Source organism: Triturus cristatus, chromosome 3_1 (genome assembly GCF_964204655.1).
Source record: "Triturus cristatus chromosome 3_1, aTriCri1.1, whole genome shotgun sequence".
NCBI classification, from domain to species: Eukaryota; Metazoa; Chordata; class Amphibia; order Caudata; family Salamandridae; genus Triturus; species Triturus cristatus.
The window spans coordinates 454,793,378-454,811,131 of NC_140583.1; the positions used below are offsets into that span (position 1 = coordinate 454,793,378).

At 41.8% G+C, this 17,754-nt stretch overlaps 1 protein-coding gene across 1 annotated transcript in view; it reads left to right on the top strand.

The window, feature by feature from the left end:
- The first annotated feature begins 8,570 nt into the window (after positions 1–8,570).
- Positions 8,571–17,754, top strand: part of LOC146860397 (glycine amidinotransferase, mitochondrial-like) — a 65,240-nt gene continuing 56,056 nt past the window's right edge. The window contains exon 1 of the mRNA XM_085644263.1: positions 8,571–8,734. Within this exon, the coding sequence (XP_085500389.1) occupies positions 8,666–8,734 (69 nt within the window). The 5' untranslated portion in view covers positions 8,571–8,665. The remainder of the gene's footprint in view (positions 8,735–17,754) is intronic.

Below are 17,754 nucleotides of genomic sequence, written 5' to 3' on the forward strand. Positions count from 1 at the left end.
TCATTAAAGGTAACTTTGTTGACTTTGACCAAAAGTTCAGTGGTGTCTTCGATGTAAGTACTCCTTTTCAGGACAAAAGGTTGTAGATGTCCATCTAAAAATTGGCCCACTGGTTCATGTAAATTTCCTTTGGTGGATACAATGGGTCTAAACAGAGGACTGTGCAGATGTGTATGCACCTTCGGTAGCATGTACATATGCGGACTCTTAGGGTTTGCTTGAATTAAGAAATATTTCACTTCTTAGTGCCATTATCTATAGCTCTATCCAAAATAGTGTTGAAGATGTTGGTAAATGTTGCTGTGGGATTTTAATTCAAAATAGAATATGTATCAATGTCTGAAACATGTTCATCTACGTTTCTTTTGTAAAACGAAGTGTCCGGGATAAAGAGTGCTCCCCTTTATCTGCTTTTTGACATGTTATATCAGGATTGTGAGCAATTTTCTTCAAAATTCCAACTTATTTATTCGTTAAATTACCATGTTTGTGTCGTTGCTGGTAATTAATATGTTGAATATCTTGCCTAACCAATCTTTCGAAAGAATCCAAAATCTTCTGGCTAACAGGTGCTAGGAAAGTACTTTTAGGTCTTAAACCCTTCAAAAGGTTACCTTGGTCTTTGCCATGGTCATTCGTAACACCCTCACTATACAGTACCAGATTGTCTTGTATATTTGAAGGGCCAAGAGGAACAAGAGGAAGTACACCCTCCTGATTTTAAATCAATTACAATTTATAGTACTTCACCGTTTATTCTTATCATGATATTAGGAATAGATATTTTTGCCATAGTCAACCACAATGTTCTCGAAGAAGTTCCTCAAGCGTAAATTGCGCATAAATTTAAATAAACCAATTTTGAGTTCAAGGTAGTTGGTGTAACATGTGGGGACAAATGAGGTACCTTTTGATAAGTTTGAATCTCAATAGAGTTAAAATGATGCTTTGAGATGTTGATCACTAAGTTGTTTGCTTCTTGCCCTTGATTCTCTTGGTTGGTACTTCAATCATGCACCCAGGGTCTTTATAAATAATGAACGATAATAGTCAGTTGGACACATATTTTTAGTTTGGTGGTCAAGAGACCTAGTGAGTTAGAGCAACACTTTGATACTGAGGACCCGACACAGTAAGCTATAGGGGGTAGAAATAAAAACACACACTAGGTTTCCCTGTCGCATGACACCTAATGGGGTGAAAAGCATCCCTGCACGTATAGCAATAAGCTGATAATTAGAAGCCTTGCCAGGTGAATTTCCTAGCTAACTGGAAAATAGCAGTTGCTTACGTGACGTGTATCCTACTTTTTTTTACAGCAACCACCATTGCATTGCCTTATTATAGTGACACACCCTTATGAACCAGATGCTAATTGGTCATTTTTTCCCCTATGCTAAAATAAATGAAGGGATTAATTGATAGCAATTCTCGTGGGATGCAGGAGAAAGGGCTTTATTGCTGTTGTTGTCCAAAATTATGTAATCAACCAATCATGCAGTCAGTTTATGCGGGTGAATAATTTTTCCACTAACTACAGCAGGCCTACAACTGTTAAGGTTACATAAATCCACTGCTGAGAATCGCTTGATCATTAATCTAAGAAAAAATATAATGTATTTTGGTACACATACTAAACACCCACGCAGGAACCCATGGGAGGTACCAATCGACTTCGTAAAGATATGACTACCTTGGGATAACCATCAACAACAAGTTATCTTGGGTGGACCATATGCTTACGAGAAAACAAATATCAAGTATCATAACCAAATCCGTCAAAAGATTCACAAATATTTAAGGCGGTAGAGCAATTGGTCCTTCAATCTCAGCTTTGAACTCTAAGGTTATACCTTCACTTTGAAATTAATCTTTAGTATTCAAGGTAGAAAGAGTATTAGAGCTGAAAAATCTGCATTCAAAACATAAAATCCTTAATTGAATTTTCATACTTCAATGCAGCACTGTAAAATCCAACTGGAACTTAATCTTGCATCACTGACTACTCTTCAAGGAGCTGCAACATTTAACTATGTCTGCGACTTTTGCTGAGCCACTGCACATACTTTATAAAGCTTAATATTTGCTGAAATATCGCAAAAAACAAAATACAGTGTGGATTTACATGTAACCAGCATTAAAAAGCCTATACAGAAATATACATTTGCTATTGGATTTGCTATTCAGCATAAGTAGTCCTTATCATAATACTTTTAGCTATTACTAGATTCTTACTCGATGGTAAGGAAAGACTATGCACACTTGCCATTAAATCCGCAATAAATGTTAAATATTTAAGATATAAATTATTTTATATTCTATTATCACAATTTGAATGCTCATGGAAATCAATATGCATTCATCAGACCGGATGCAGGCTCTGTAGGTATAAACAGGATTATGTAATCTGTTTCTGTTCAAATTAATTGGACCTATGAAGAAAATACCTGTGTGCTCCCTTTAAAGAAGAAAATATAAATTCAACCAAAGATTAACTATTCTATAGCTAAACTAATTACATTTTTGGGCTATGCCTATACATTGTTACAACAGTTTTCTAGTCCCACATATCTTGTGCAATTCTACTGTAGCACAAGAATGCAAGACTGATATTATTTTTGATCGAAATTACCACCTGCCTTTTTAGGTCTCGCTGAGACCAGCGCATGCGCTGGCTCGAAGAGACATTTTGTATGTGGGAATTTCAAAGTGCTGCTGGCTGGCCTAACGCTTGCGTTCACGCGATCGTGCACGTGCGCAGCCGCCCGCCAGCAGCACTTTGCAAACTCGTGCGTCATCGCGATCGCATGCCTATCTGGATTTCTCGCGTTCGGCCGCCAGGTTTGTTTACATTTGCTGAACCGTGCTCATCCCCTCCCCTACCCCCTCCCTTACCCCCTCCCTTCTCCTACTTCCTCGTTAGTCTCATGCCTCACTATGCTGTAGCAGGCTGTGGGCGCGGCCCCAGCTGCCAGCTTTGTTTACTTTTGCAGAGCCGTGCTCAATAACGGCACCCGCGCTTTACTTTAACATGGTTAAATGTAAAGCACCGGTGCCGCGATTGCTGCAATAGTAAAGAAATAGAAAAAAACATCTATTTCTTTACATTTGCTACAATCGCGGCACCCGCGCTTTACTTTAACTATGTTAAAAGTAAAGCGCGTGTGCCGCAATTGTAGTAAAAGTAAAGAAATTGATTTTTTTCCTATTTCATTACTTTTGTGCAATCGCGGCACCGGCGCTTTACATTTAACCATGTTTAAGGTAAAGCGCGGGTGCCGCGACATTTCATCCACCATTTTCTTTAACTTTTCTTTTTTCTTCTCCCTCAAACGAAGCCTCCTCACCAGCCACACTGCGCCCCTGCACGCACCCTGCCAATGCTTGTTCCATTTGTGCTTAGTTGCTTCGGGGGTTGGGCCCTGAAGTGTTACTGGTGTCACTTAATGCATGCTGGCAGCCCCCTACTGTGCTCTGCCGCAGGACGGGTGAGGTCGTGAAACCCACCGAACCTTGCGGGTCGCGAATACTGCACCAGTTTCGGAAGACCGGATCAGCCCACTGCACTGCATAACCAAAGCTCCAGGGCTGGCGAGCACTTTAGCCATTTTCTCTCAAATAAACATTTTACAGGTGGGTGGCTACTGCCGTCTAGGGACATAGGATGTTATTGTATTTCTTATTGAAAAATATCGTGCTACTGTCAACCAGATTGTAAAGCTTCCTATTGGTTTAATTCAGGTACAAAATTAACACAATCTGTGCGCTAATGTTTCATTTGTAGGAAATGATCCGCAACAGGGCCAGATCATGTATTCAAGATTTTCAGGAGACCATCACGAGTTGGCTGTAAACACATTAGGTCGGTATCTGTGCAGTGTGTCTCCTACATGAACAACCACATTTCCTTAAAACACTAACATTGTGTGTCAGGATGTGAACTACAAAAATATCGTAGGTGGAATATGAAGTGCCAGATATGGTGAAGCGAAGTAAAGATTTACTATTCTTGTCTCCAAACCCATGGACCTTGTAGGTATGTGTTGGTATGGTACCTATAATTGAAGTTACGTGTCACAAGGATACTCTGGTTATGATGTTTTTGTAGCATATATTTAGGAGGTGTTTTCCCCACAGTACACCATACAAAGTTAGGCACTATACCCAAATTCCCTACAAGTTGCGACTATAGCACTAGAAACTGTACTTCATCCTATTCTAGGCACTGTAATTTAAATGACAAACATTAGTTATTTTATAGTGGTTACAACCACAGAAGGGTGGAAGGCTGAGGATGATGTCAAGAACCTAACATTTGGCAGAGGCGAGCACTCAGCTCACTGAGCTATCCTTTGGCCTAGCAGTCTGACATACCACATCTATTATTTTCATACCCATTCCCAGTTACACCGGCATGTTCCTTAAACATTAAAAATCTGTGTACATTCTCATGCACGGGAAAGAATAGTAATATGAAAATCTAGAAACGTAACCATTTAAAAACGTGTAAACAAAACTATAAATGCATTATTTAAAAAGTGCACAGCAGTAGAGCGCTGCTCCGCCGAAGAGTGCCTTTACTATACAAGAGGAAGTCACAACCAATTAAAATTTAGGCGCAGAGCTCGTGGCACATGATCTGGTCTTTCTGCTGGATCAAAATTGGAGCGGAGGCCGACCTTTTCTTTTCCTCTACAGGCCAGATCATCTTCATCAAAAACAGATCACGGCATCTCCATTAGAAGCGGCGCCAACAGCTGCCACTGAATTATACAGCACCCAACACGGCGCAAATCGCAGCTACTGGCTCAATAGAGTGCTCTGTGTAGAGCCAAGAGTAACTACTACCTTAAAACAATTCCCAGCGCAGCGCCAGGAGCAGCCAGTGCCTTGAATCAGTCTCCAGTATAATGCAAGGACAAACCACTGTGTTGAAATAGCACACAATTTGGCGCCAGTAGCAGCCCCAGGCTCGACACAGTAGCCCCCCCCAATATAGCACAGAGAGCAACCACTACTTTACAACCGCATCAAATACATGGGTATGTGCAGCCTTCTTATCAAAAAGAAGCATTGGCATAGCCAATAGGTCTCTCCTTTGGGACCTTATGAGTATTTCGCCATGCAGCACACAATCATGGGCGTACAACATATAATGTTATTTTACTTGCCGCTGGTGTACAGCCACACCCAGCCAAGGATAGGATTCCGTGCTATTTAATGAAATATAATAACGTCTCTTTAAAATTCTTTAATAAAGATGCTTTGACACGAATAGGCACATTATAGCACTCAGAGAAGTACTTATTAAAGTGTTTGTTTTGTACAACTGGAAGTGCTTTCATACGCGATAATGAAGACAAGCATAGGCATAGCCAATAGGTCTTGCCTTTGGGACCTTATAAGTGTTTAGCCATGCAACACTTGATGTTGTTGCACCAAGGATATTGTGCTACATAACTAAATACTTATAAGGTCCCAAATGCGAGACCTATTGCCTATGGTCTGGTGAATCAGGTGCAGATCTGAATAAGGGGTGCTAGGTTTATCCCATTTGCTACATGCTTAGGCCAGGATAGCAAGAATGAGATCTGTTGGTGAACATGGTACTAAGCCTAATACAGAATCGCCATTTGATCATTTTTCTATTGCAGTATTTGTCAGTTTCGTCAATTTGTCTAGGGGTGTGCACAATTTCCTAATTTGTGCAATTACACAAGAGTTCAGAAAAATTATGCCTTATCATGCAAAATGAAAACCTGGCATTTGGCACTATTTTATCGTGAAATGCATCATGGCATGCATAAAGCATTGGCATAGCCAATAGGTCTCGCTTTTGGGACCTTATGAGTGTTTAGTTATGCAGCACAATATCCTTGGTGCAGCTACATCAACTGTTGCATGGCTAAGCACTTATAAGGTCCCAAAGGCGAGACCTATTGGCTATGCCAATGCTTGTTAATCATTGTTTACTGTTTCAATTGCATTAAGTATTGTAATGGTTTTGTTTAAATGGAGTAAATGTATTTATTCGTGTTCTCAAATTTCAATGTTCTCAATCCGGCACTTCAAGGCAGACAGCAACTTGTGCCCTCAATCATGAGTGCTGGCTATTGTTTCTAAAGTAAACTCAACCTGTTCAGAGAGCAGCTGGAAGATGGACACACTTTCCCAAATTGCAAGCTTTTAAATAGTATTGAAGAAAACTCAAGGAATGTTCTTGAGGATAAACCATTGTGTATACTATCTAGAGTAAGTTTCCCAGTATGTTAAAAGATGATTTTCTCAGTTTAAATTTCTGACCCCACTCTTCAGCTTTTAGAAAATCTGTGGATGGTTAGAGCAAGGAATCTTGAAGTTGCCTAACTTATTGGCTTCCAAAGGTCACAGTTGGGATGAAACTAATCGACATGCAACACAGCTCTGTTCTTAAGTCCTCGTTCTTGGACAATGAGCCAGAGGATTTCTGGTAAATTTTGCAGTCAGCTTTTACATTGATACAAAAAAGTACTATGTGTTGGGCTCAACGTATAAATGTGTGTTACTTTTCCTCAAAGGGTATAGAAAAAAATAAACTAAGAAACAAACTAACTGGTGTACATATGGATCAGCTCTTGAGACTTTCACTCTCTAACACAGTTCTAAAGCACATGAAATTAATTAAGGTATTTTCCTGCAACCTGTATGCCTTTCCTACTTAATTTTCTACGTTCACACAAGAGCATTCAACCCAGAGTACCACTCCTTGGCAAGCATCAAGAAAAGGCACGTTGCACTTCACTTTTTGTACACTAGAGAACACTTTGTATGTTTCCTTCACAGAATATATTCCTTTGAGATATGAAATAACCTGCTGTACCTCAGATACTTCCCTTTGTCTTTGAACTTTAATTTAGTGGACATCTTTCCAGCATTGCCAGCGGTATCTAATAATCAGAATGCATGGATTACCTAATCTGAATTCCTACAATTTTATCAGAATGAAAGACATCATAAGAAGAGTTGGGTTGAATGTACTTTCAATTAACAAATATCATCATACTTACATCAATGTCTGATATTTGTACCAAAAAATGCACCTTTTTTATGAATTAGTTGAACATTTTATGTGTAAGGATTTGATTTAAAACCTATCCACTTGTTTATTTTTCAAAATGCAACATTTTATCATGGTCTTTTGAAAAAGTGCTTTAACAAATTAACCAGCTCAACCCCTACTTTTGTAATCTGTAACTGATATGCATGGTTTCTCCGCCCTTAAAGAATTTGTCCCACACACTGCCCACCATACACTGTCGCACCTATTTTACTTCCCCCCCTCACCCCCCCAGGGCACGATCATGAGCTCCTAGTGATACCCCAGAATGTACCTCTTAACTGCTGAAGAAATATTTGGGGAAGAGTGGGAGCAGCCCAAACCACTGACATCATGGTTGGGTGAAAAAGTCTGCTTTACTAAAACAGATGCACATTACAAAAACAACCAGGGACCATATGCCTTACAAAACTAAAACCTCACTATACAGAACTGGTCACCTATGTTAACTACCCTGCATCCCTAAATGTACCTCACCCCGCACAACAACTTAGTTCTGTAAGTCTCTACTTCCTCCTGTGCTAATTTTCTGCCACTGATACCTTTAAACTCCCATCTAGCTTTACTGCAACTATTAACCCCTATCTAACTTTAATTCCCTAGTGAACCTTTAACTTCCTGGCTTGTGCACGCATGAGCTTGTCTACCCATCCCCTTTCAGCCTGGATTGCAGCTGTCAACAACAATAAACTTTGGTAAACCATGCCAACTTCTCAGCCAGCTGCTCTTAGGCCTGCTTCAAAAAGACTACCATACATGATTAACTTCCCGTGAACACCTGTTCCAGACAAAGCATGCCCTAAAAAACAAACGCATCTCAAATTCGTATAGACCCTAACCCCTGGCTCGAGGGAAGGGTGGGAGGGCAAAAATGCTAAGTACCTAGTACAAGCCACTGTGTCATAAAGACAAAATGGTCGTTGGACACCTAAAATTACTACCTTTATGTACCTAGGGCTATAAAATAGCCTGATAGAGCTCAAACCACCAGAAGTCTTTGGACTGCTCCATTCCCCATTAATCCTGGGGGTGCAGACCTCCATGTATTCGACCTGTCCCCCAAAACTCCATTCTGAGTAATTATGGTGCAGCGAGATGGTGTTTATTAAATTGATAGGGGTCGCATCCTTTCAAATTAATAATTCAATATCTGAGAAGATTAAATTTGTATTCTGCATCCAGTCACACACTATTGAAATCCTCCTCTGAATAGATGAACGGAAAATACAGTAAATATGTATTGATCTGAATATGCGAAGAGAGATAGGCACATGCTTGTCCGGATGTGTCCCCACTCTGTTAGGAGCCCCTGCTAAAAAAGGGAAAACGGTTGGCACTTCTTGGAATGGATAGCTTCTAATCTGGGAATTCCGTGACCTTTAGCTCTGCCTGCATCACCACCTGTTCTGTGCAGCAGCCAATGGGGCGGGCTTGCAGAGCTGATATAAAGCCGCTAGTACAACGGTTCCCTTTCACCACATTTACGTCCAGTCAGAGACTAACACCGAGGGGCTGCAAGCTCTGCACCAGTCGTGAGAACATTCCTCGTCAAAGCCGGAGAGAGCCACCATGCTGCGAGTGCGATGCGTGCGAGGGGGCAGCAGGGGCGCCGAAGCCGTCCACTACATAGGATCGATGGTGCGTATCTGGGTTTTCTTTTATACCGTATGAGTTTTCTGGTTTCGTCCAAAAATAGCTAATTCTAATCGCCCAGTGCCCGCCAGTGGCAGATTTGGAAACACATTCCTCTGGTGCCCCTCACCCGAGATCGGAGACACTGAAACGTGTGTTGTGTTTTTTTCTTGCACCCCGTGGGTTCGACAGTCTAGAAGCAGCTGTCAGGTTGTAACAGACTTCCTCCGTGATCATTCACTGCAATAACCCCTAGCCTGCTGTTTGTGTGCCACGCACCCCATGCCCCTTCCCCCCCCCCCCCTACTGCTGCTGATCTGCTCTAGCCTAAAAGGCCCCTCCCCCCTCCACACACCCGGCTTTTCAGTTCTCTGTAAATCCGTCCTGCTATCTCTGCCTGTGCTGTAAACCCAGCCTTTCGCTGCTGTGCAGTCTGTTCAAACATTCGAGGATGCTTTTCCACTAAAAAAAACTGTCCGCCGTTCCATTAGGCAGGTCTTGGCTGAGGTTGTTTAGACCGCGCACGCATCCTTGGTGCCATTTCTTCGGATTTCGTGTGTGCACTGTACAAATGCCCTCCCGCTTTCCTGTCACCCTGTGGCACACCAACCGGAGTACATCTCAGTGAGGTTGTGTGCTGTACGCAGTTCTGCAGTTGGAGAATTAAAAATATTTTAAACAAGGCATGTGCAGTTAGGGTCCGCCGCCCAACCCTGCCCCCACCCCCAAATTCAAGCTGGGCCTCACGCTTCGCTTGTGTGGGGGAGGGGTCTTTCCTGCGCTGCCTTTGCTGGGTGCTAAGCTGCTGGCAGCTGCATTGAGCGTGGAATTTGTCAGGACACCTAACAACGTGGCGAGGTCCATGACATTTTTCGGTAGGCAAGGTTTTTTTGTAGCGTGCTCTTAATAGGGATGGTCGCGCTTATGGAATGTCTGCGTGCAGTGACGGTGCTGATCTCAGAACCCTAACCTACCTCGAGCTGTCTGTGTTCAGCCCCTCCTCCACAGAAATTTCCCTGCAGGAGCCGGGCCGTGTCTCCTCTTCGTTCAAACATAGAAATTCTCTGCAGATTCCTTCGTGTGCACAACGACATTTGCATTTAAAACGCCCCCGGGGGAGTATTTGCATTCCTTTTCTTAGTAAAGTGTTCAGAGATTTAATGATTGGGTCTCTACTGCATCCCTCCTCGGCGCCTCTTATGGTCCAGAATCTCAGAAGATATTTGTATTTTAGGAGGCAGTATCGAGAAGGCGGAAAACGGCAGGAATACATACATAATACAAGCGATGCAATCGCGCTGCCCATTCCTTTTGTCTTTTTTTTGTAAATTACTGCACTCGTAGAAACAATAGCGGAATTGTGTGCTCGTTAACGTTTGAAATCTTTTTATGTAGGGGTTTGTTTTGATACTTCAGTACAGAAGCTGAGCCTGCCCTGTGCCACGAATGACGTGCCACACACACGCGCCCATCTGTTTTTACAAGCCACACATTATTGATTTATTATAAAATTAATAAGCATTTGCATTCCTTCATTTATTGTACATTCTTGGGGTGTCTGCCAATATTGTTTTCAAATATAGAATTCACATATCCATTCTAACTTTTTGGCCTCTTTGGGAGACCAGTGATTTAATTCGTAGAACCACCCTTTATAAGTGTGATCAATTATCCACCAGTTGATTCAACCAGGTCCACTCTTTTCTGCCTCAGCTCTGGGCCTGTGTTGGCCGTACAGGGGTAGTAGCCACCCCCGCCCCCTCTAACCCCCACGCCCTGCGGTGCAGGGTACGAATGCCCGAGGCTGACTCTGCATCTTCGAAGGAGCACGTGGGAAGAAGGCAGCTGCGCCACAACTGTCCGAAATAGCAATCCCTGCTCCGCCTGCCTTCCAGGCGCCCTTCTGTAAATAGTTGGTTCTGAGAAGCAGGATTCCCGAAGGAAGGCCGGGGTTACACGTCAGTTGTTATCGGAGCCGATAAAGAAGAGGCCTACGTGCGCTGCTGCATTGGAGCCTGCGCGAGAAGGGGGTTCAAGGGTCAGCCCCGCGTATTACGATATTCTGCCCAATGGATGAATGTTTTAAGCTCAATTAATGTGACCACCAGCCAATCAAGTGGCAAATATGTCAATGGTAGCTGTCAATGCTGGAGTTAGTACGTTTTCAAGCAGGTTCAGTTTTTAGCAGATGCATTTATTTCATTGATCATTTAGGCTACTCTACGAGGTCAAACACTTGAAGGCCTACCGCCGCAACTGTGGCCTTGCCTCAGAGTCGTCTAGTGAATGACGCACGGAGAGAGGCATACCCTATTAATGGGGTCACTGGAATTATGCGGCAGGGTTGAGTGAATTATACGGCAAGAAAAAAAGGCAAAATATTTTGTGATACTATTAATGATTTAGTCATTTTTAAACGTGTAAACACTGTGTGGGCATTTGTTGTACCTCATTAGTACAAGTTTAACACCCAACTATAGCAATAAGTTACAGAAAGATGAGCAGCCAACCTTTGCAAAGATCCTTCCACTGCGCATCAACACACGTCGCTGCATTTTTACACATTTTTTAACCATTTGACCTAGAAAGAACATTTTTGTTGATAAAATCGGCAGTTTATATGGCACTATCACATGATTCTAGTGTCCCTGCTTATTAATAAGGAGTCTTGTACAGTTAACCTTGCTGTTTCCCAGGGCCGGCCTTACCCTGGATTGACCCGAACAGCGCCCTGGGAGGAAACAAAAATGTGTTTATGAGGGCAGGTGTGAGGGAGATGGGAGGAGGGCAGGGGGTTGATGGGGTGCTAACAATAATGCTGAGGTACATTAAGGGATGAACACTAAGTTTTTTAATGGGACTCAATTGAAACCAGGTGGGGTGGACAAGCTGCTGTTTGCATAGCATTACGTCAGGCAGTTCCCTGCTGAGGCCCCCAGAATATTTGCCGGCCTGGGCTCAGCTCACTCATGCTGAAAGTCGGCCCTGGGCGTAAGGCAGCGCTTAAGGTATGGAGGCAGCCCTTCAGGAGGTCCCATTCATCTCAAGACCAATGAATATCAAAGCGACGTGGGAGTCTAAGTGTCTTCTCCCTCTTCACATTCTGGAGGGAGGGGGGGCCTAATTTTGTGTTACAACACTGCTATTTTCCCTGGTGTATGCTTGGAGACACTGCCACATCTATTTACTAGGGCACTAGTGACCAATGTGTCAACAACGGCTCTAGTTTTCCACCATGAAGCAGCATACAATGGTAATACCACCCAGGACATTTATTACCTTGGCTGTGTGTTTCTGCTAGGTTTAGAGCTCAAGTTTAAACGAGAGATTTAGACTCATGATACTGATCCAGCGGGTTATCAACCTCAGGTACTCGCTTACTATACATTCACTTGGGCCCATAAACACACTCATTCATGTAGGCTAGTAAATACAGATGGGGTCGATTTATTGTGCTAATACCTGCAAAATGAATTTTATCTGATTATATCTTACCAAATCACTTGATCCAATGTATTTTCATCTGGTCAGTGGACCATTTAGCTAACTACATAGGTGAAAGGTTACATATAATAAACTTTTATTGAATAACCACAGACTCGGGAGAGTTTAAAATGTTTATCTAGTAAATTCATGTGAGCTAAGAACCATAATACAGTTAGAACACCGTCTTTGACAAGGAGAGGAAGAGAAATAATTCATTCAGAATAATAGTTAAACAAAATTATTACGATGACAGAACCTGTGTAGGGCGGAAAAGAGAGCAGCACATTGACATACTACACAGAATTATATTAACCTAGTATGGTGTGGAAACCAACCCCTTGGCCAAGGAATTGGGAAGCGCCCCCTGGGATGGATCAGGCGACCAATATTCAGGACAGGATTCAGGATAGGATAGATAACCTCTTCTAGATACAGCAAAACACACAAGATGATGGACGAAATGTTGCACATTGGCAAAACATTCACCCCCAGTCACAGACCTGGGTTTAATCCATCTTTATTTTGCTCACCACTCCACCCCAGTTCAGACATGGCCATATGCAAATCAGTCTTGACTCTGTGCCTCATGGGAACAGTCCAGCCCGAACTGCCAAGCCATGTCTTCCCTGGACCGGAATCAAGCATCCTAGGACCGGTTTCGGGGTTTCACCCCTCTTCAGCCAGGATAGCTTGACACCAGTGGCGTAGTGAGCACGGGACCCAAGTCTGGGCATACCCTTCCCACATAGGGCGAACAGCAAAACACACAAGATGATGGACGGAATGTTGCACATGGGCAAAACATTCACCCCCAGTCACAGATCTGGGTTTAATCCATCGTTATTTTGCTCACCACGCCACCCCAGTTGAAACCGGTCCTAGGATACTTGTTTCCAGTCCAGGTAGGACCTGGCTTGGCAGTTCGGGCTGGAGTGTACCCATGAGGCACAGACAGGGTCAAGACTGATTTGCATATGGCTGGGTTCAAACTGGAACGGCATGGTGAGCAAAAAAATGATGGATTTAGGCCCAGATCTCTGTACTGGGGTGAATGTATGACATTGTTCTGCATTCTGTCCATCAACTGTTGTTTTTGCACTCTTCTAGATACGGCGCCTGCGCCGCACCCCTCTCTGACACTATCTTCCTCCTCAATTCTTCAGCGATGTTCTCTAATATGTGCATCCTCGATTCTTCCGCAATGTTCTCTAATTAGGGGCCTCCTCAATTCTTCTGCGATGTTCTCTAATTAATTGGCTCAAAAGTTCTAAGTCTGGAGTTAGATCTTCAGTATTTTCTCAGATTTTGGACAGCATCTCACTCTCTTAGCATTCTCCGTCTCTCTGTGGTAACTGATCTAACTAAACTACCTCTATTATACCTTTCTAATGGCATGTCCAAACCCTGAATGTTTCGAATTTATGAAACTCCTAACTCTGATTGGACACGGAAAGGGGAGAAGATCATCACACCATGCTAAGTTTAATACACTTCTTTAAGCTCATTGTTCTATATTCCCTCCCCTAAATTTACTTTCCCATGCTGTATTTCCCACCCGTATTCACAAGTGAATCAATACAATGTATATAGTTTTATTAAAATTTCTTCCGTTGTCAAGTCATCAGTCTTGTTCTCAGGACATGTTTCTATTCTTTTCAATGACATTCAAGGCTTTGCACCACGGCTCTTGGGTTGTTTCAACTGCGCATGTGAATTGGTCACATGATGCGCAAGTTTCAGTCCTGCATGGAGGCCCAAATACTAATAGAGAGGTCAAAGAAAGAGTGTATTAAAATCAAAAATAAATGATTTCACTGTATACCACTTATCTCTGCTCTATTCCCATTATCTTATATAAATCTTTCGCATTAGCATTTTTAGTAAACTTACATGGTTTAGTTTCAGCAAGGCATGTGCATTATCATGTGAATTCCAAGCGGCCATTTTAAAGGCAACTGCGCAGCTGCAAAGAATTCCCTCCAAGCGATAGTACGTCATACTGCGTAGATGTAGTAGACGCATGCTCAATGCAGAATCTAGCGTTTAGCGGCCATTTTAGAGACACACGGGTTACTTGTTAGTAATACAGATAGGCAAGCTTCCCCTAGATTCCGTGTGCGGATATTCTGGTGCGTTATTAGTATTTACGAACACAATTATTACGGTATTACAAGTTATTGAGAGGATTGCTTCCGAGCAAGTCTCTTTTATACGAGTCCTTGCTCCATCAATCCCCTCTGATGGCATTTTATGCCATCACTAAATTTCCATCACTAAATCAGACGCAAACTTTAGCAGATCTCAATTTCTTCTTCAACCTTCTCATTGCCTTTCTTTTCATTTCTGTACTGTAGACTCTTCATTCTTTTATATATATTTCCTTTCAATTCTTCAAGTTGTATCTCTTCATACTTTCTTTTCTTACTCTTTTCATTCACTTCATACCCTTTTGTTCCCTTGTAACATTTGAACCATGTCATTATTGCTAAGGCCAATAAAGTTATCTCTAAAATTGGCAGTATTATTTGACCTATTATGCTCTTACCTATGTTAGAAAACCAGATCCCTATTGTAGTAATACTATTTGTTAATTTCTTCCATACACTATCAACTTCCAGTGGTTTTAATTATTTTTCCAATCTAGTAATGTTCTTAATATATCTTCCAATTTCAACACTTTTATCAAGTATGTAGGTGCAATAATGTTGCGCTGTCAGCATTTTACAGACTCCGCCCTCTTTTGCCAATAATATATTAAGAGCAAGTCGATTTTGCAAAACCATAAATCTGATCGCAACCATTTCTGTATTGATCATCAAGAATCCTCCAGCAGTGTCAGTAGATAACCAATCTACTACTGAAGAGAGCTGACACATTTTTCGGGAATTCAGAATTACTCCCACTGAAGGTATCAATGCACTGAAAATGTCACCCAGTATTTCAGAAAAACTAGCTCTTTTTATATATGTTAGTTCTTTGAGTGTCTTCATTGCTTCCAGTGATTCTTTTTACATGGTACACCTTTGGGAATACTATTCCAAAATAGCAACTCCCGTACCAATGATCAGGCAACCTGAAATAAGCTTTATTGCCATACACGTAATAAATTCCAGGAAATACTGGACCTGTTCCACCTTTTAGTCCCCATCCGCCAAACCCTAAGAAATTATGTTTGCGTTCACTGGAACCAATAAATACATTGTTATATTCAGTCTTTAATCTATGGAGGCAGATCTTCCCTTTCTTTTCAAAGTCCAAGAACATAGCAGCAAGAGTCTTGCTAGGTTTATACATTTAATCTTTCTCAGCCCACTGAGGTATCTGTGGTTTCGGTTCAGAAGCCCTTCTCTCGAAGTCCTGTCTCCTTTGCTCAACTAAATTCAAAAATATATTTTCTTCTTCGTGTAATTTACATGTTAAATTGTGCTTGTGCGCTTCGGCTATATCTATTGTCTTCATCGTTAGAAAATATTCTCCCATAAACTGTGCGTCTTTAGTACTAAGAACTGGGTTCATGCTCTTTCGCATAAGAACCTAAAAAAAATAACATCTACATTAGAATAATATTGTAGTTTTCCTGTTCTATAAAACAAACTTGCTAAAACACTACAAGATATACCATATGTTATTGGAATATGATGATATGTCACACCTTCTGCTACTGATGCTGGTAATTTCATGCACACAACAATCACTAACTTCCATAGTGTCCACGTCCTGCACTAGTAACTCTGTAAATACATCTAATACAGTGTCATTATTTGTCACTGTGGGATATGTCTAACTCATCTGGTGCATCTAAATCTATTTTGTCTCGTTTTGTCTTATTCTCATCTGGTGCTTCTAATGCTACCCTATTTCCTTTAATGTTCGCTACTTCACTCATTCATCTCTGTGTTGTTCCTTTCTTTTGTAACCATCAAATAAGGGATGGCTACTGTCAGTACCAACCAAACTATGAGTACTAAAAATATACTACATATGCATATTCTACAACACTTTTGTACACGATTTCGTTTGGGTTTTCCAGCAGCCCTATCATCAGCCATTCTGAGTCAAGAAGATTTCTCTTCTATACTTTTGGTTTACTTGTAGAATTCAAAATTCCTTTGAGAAATTTTCAGGTTGGTCTCACTTCGATATTTTGTTCTGCAATTATCTCTTCATTAATTTCTTCATTCAGATCTAGATTCTCGAATTCTTCAAGAATTACATAGGTCCATTCAGGGCCCTTGAATTTATTGTTCAATATTCTCAATCTTTGACTTTGTCGTCTGGGCTGTTCAGCAGATGTTCCCGACTGACTAGAAATTTTGTTTACTTGGTCAGGTTCTTGATTAACTGTTTTGAAATGATACTTTAGCCTTTTCACAAAACTCGGCCAGTTGTCACCTTTTCTGACCCTTTTTGCTTGCACTGTATTGTCACTGTCTTCAGGTGTTCTTTTATTTTCGTTATGTTGTGGCACAACTTGGTTATCTTCGTCTTCAGATTTCCTCTCTGTCTTACCTTGTCCAGGGCTTACTCCTGTACCATCTTTTTCTGCCTGGATGCGTTCTGCCCTAGTCTGACCCTCTTCCGGTTTTATCTTGATTTTCTCTTCTTCTACCTGAACTTGTTTTTCTTTTCCTAACTGGTCCTGCTTGGGTCTTATTGCACTTTGGGTTTCTGCAGCCCAAACGCGTTCTTCTAGACCAGGGGTCTCCAACCTTTTCTTTAGGGAGAGCTACTTCTGATCAGTGAAAATCGTATTGAGCTACTAAAGGCTAAGCAAATCACACATTTTTCCGAGAGACCCCTAACGCCCAGCGTCATTGATTTGAAGGCTGTCTCACTCATCATCATCCACTGTGTTGCGTCCCATAACATGATAACCGCACTTTGGTGTTCCTTAGTCAAGACATGGAAACACTTCCCACACAGGATCAGAAACCTAAGAAAACACTTGCAACCACCCACCCTACACATGCCATTGCTTGCTCTCCATGTAGGTAAGTACTTCAGTGCCATACATTGAGTTAGTAAGCACTATGAAAATGCTGCAACAAAATTCCTCCCTTTTTTTCGTTATCAAATATACAAAGGGAGAAAAATTGTTACAAATCAATACATATGACTTTCCTTCATGTCCAGGCCTTTGCAGACTATTTAAAACAATAAATGTCCGGTATTTGGAAAGGTGGCATTCCTAGTTTCATTTATTTACAAATGGCAATGCATGCCTGCAGGTCATGTAATGGTTCCATAGCAGCAAACTCAGTGGATTAATGTACCTACTGCCGAAATGTGTATGTGTGTTAATGCGCCTGCTGCAGAGATAGACATGCAGCCTTAAGGTTGCAGGTTCAAACCCAGTATGAAAGCTCAGGAGGTTAGTGCTCTTGCTGCAGGGCTCCAGACGTAACCCGCAGGTTACCAGTTCTTGCTGCAGTATGATGGTTGAATAGCTTAACGCAGGGCATCTCCCTACCTGCAGATCACAGTTTCCTGTTCTAGAATACACATCGGAGATCAATGCACCTCTTTCACTAATCTGCGTT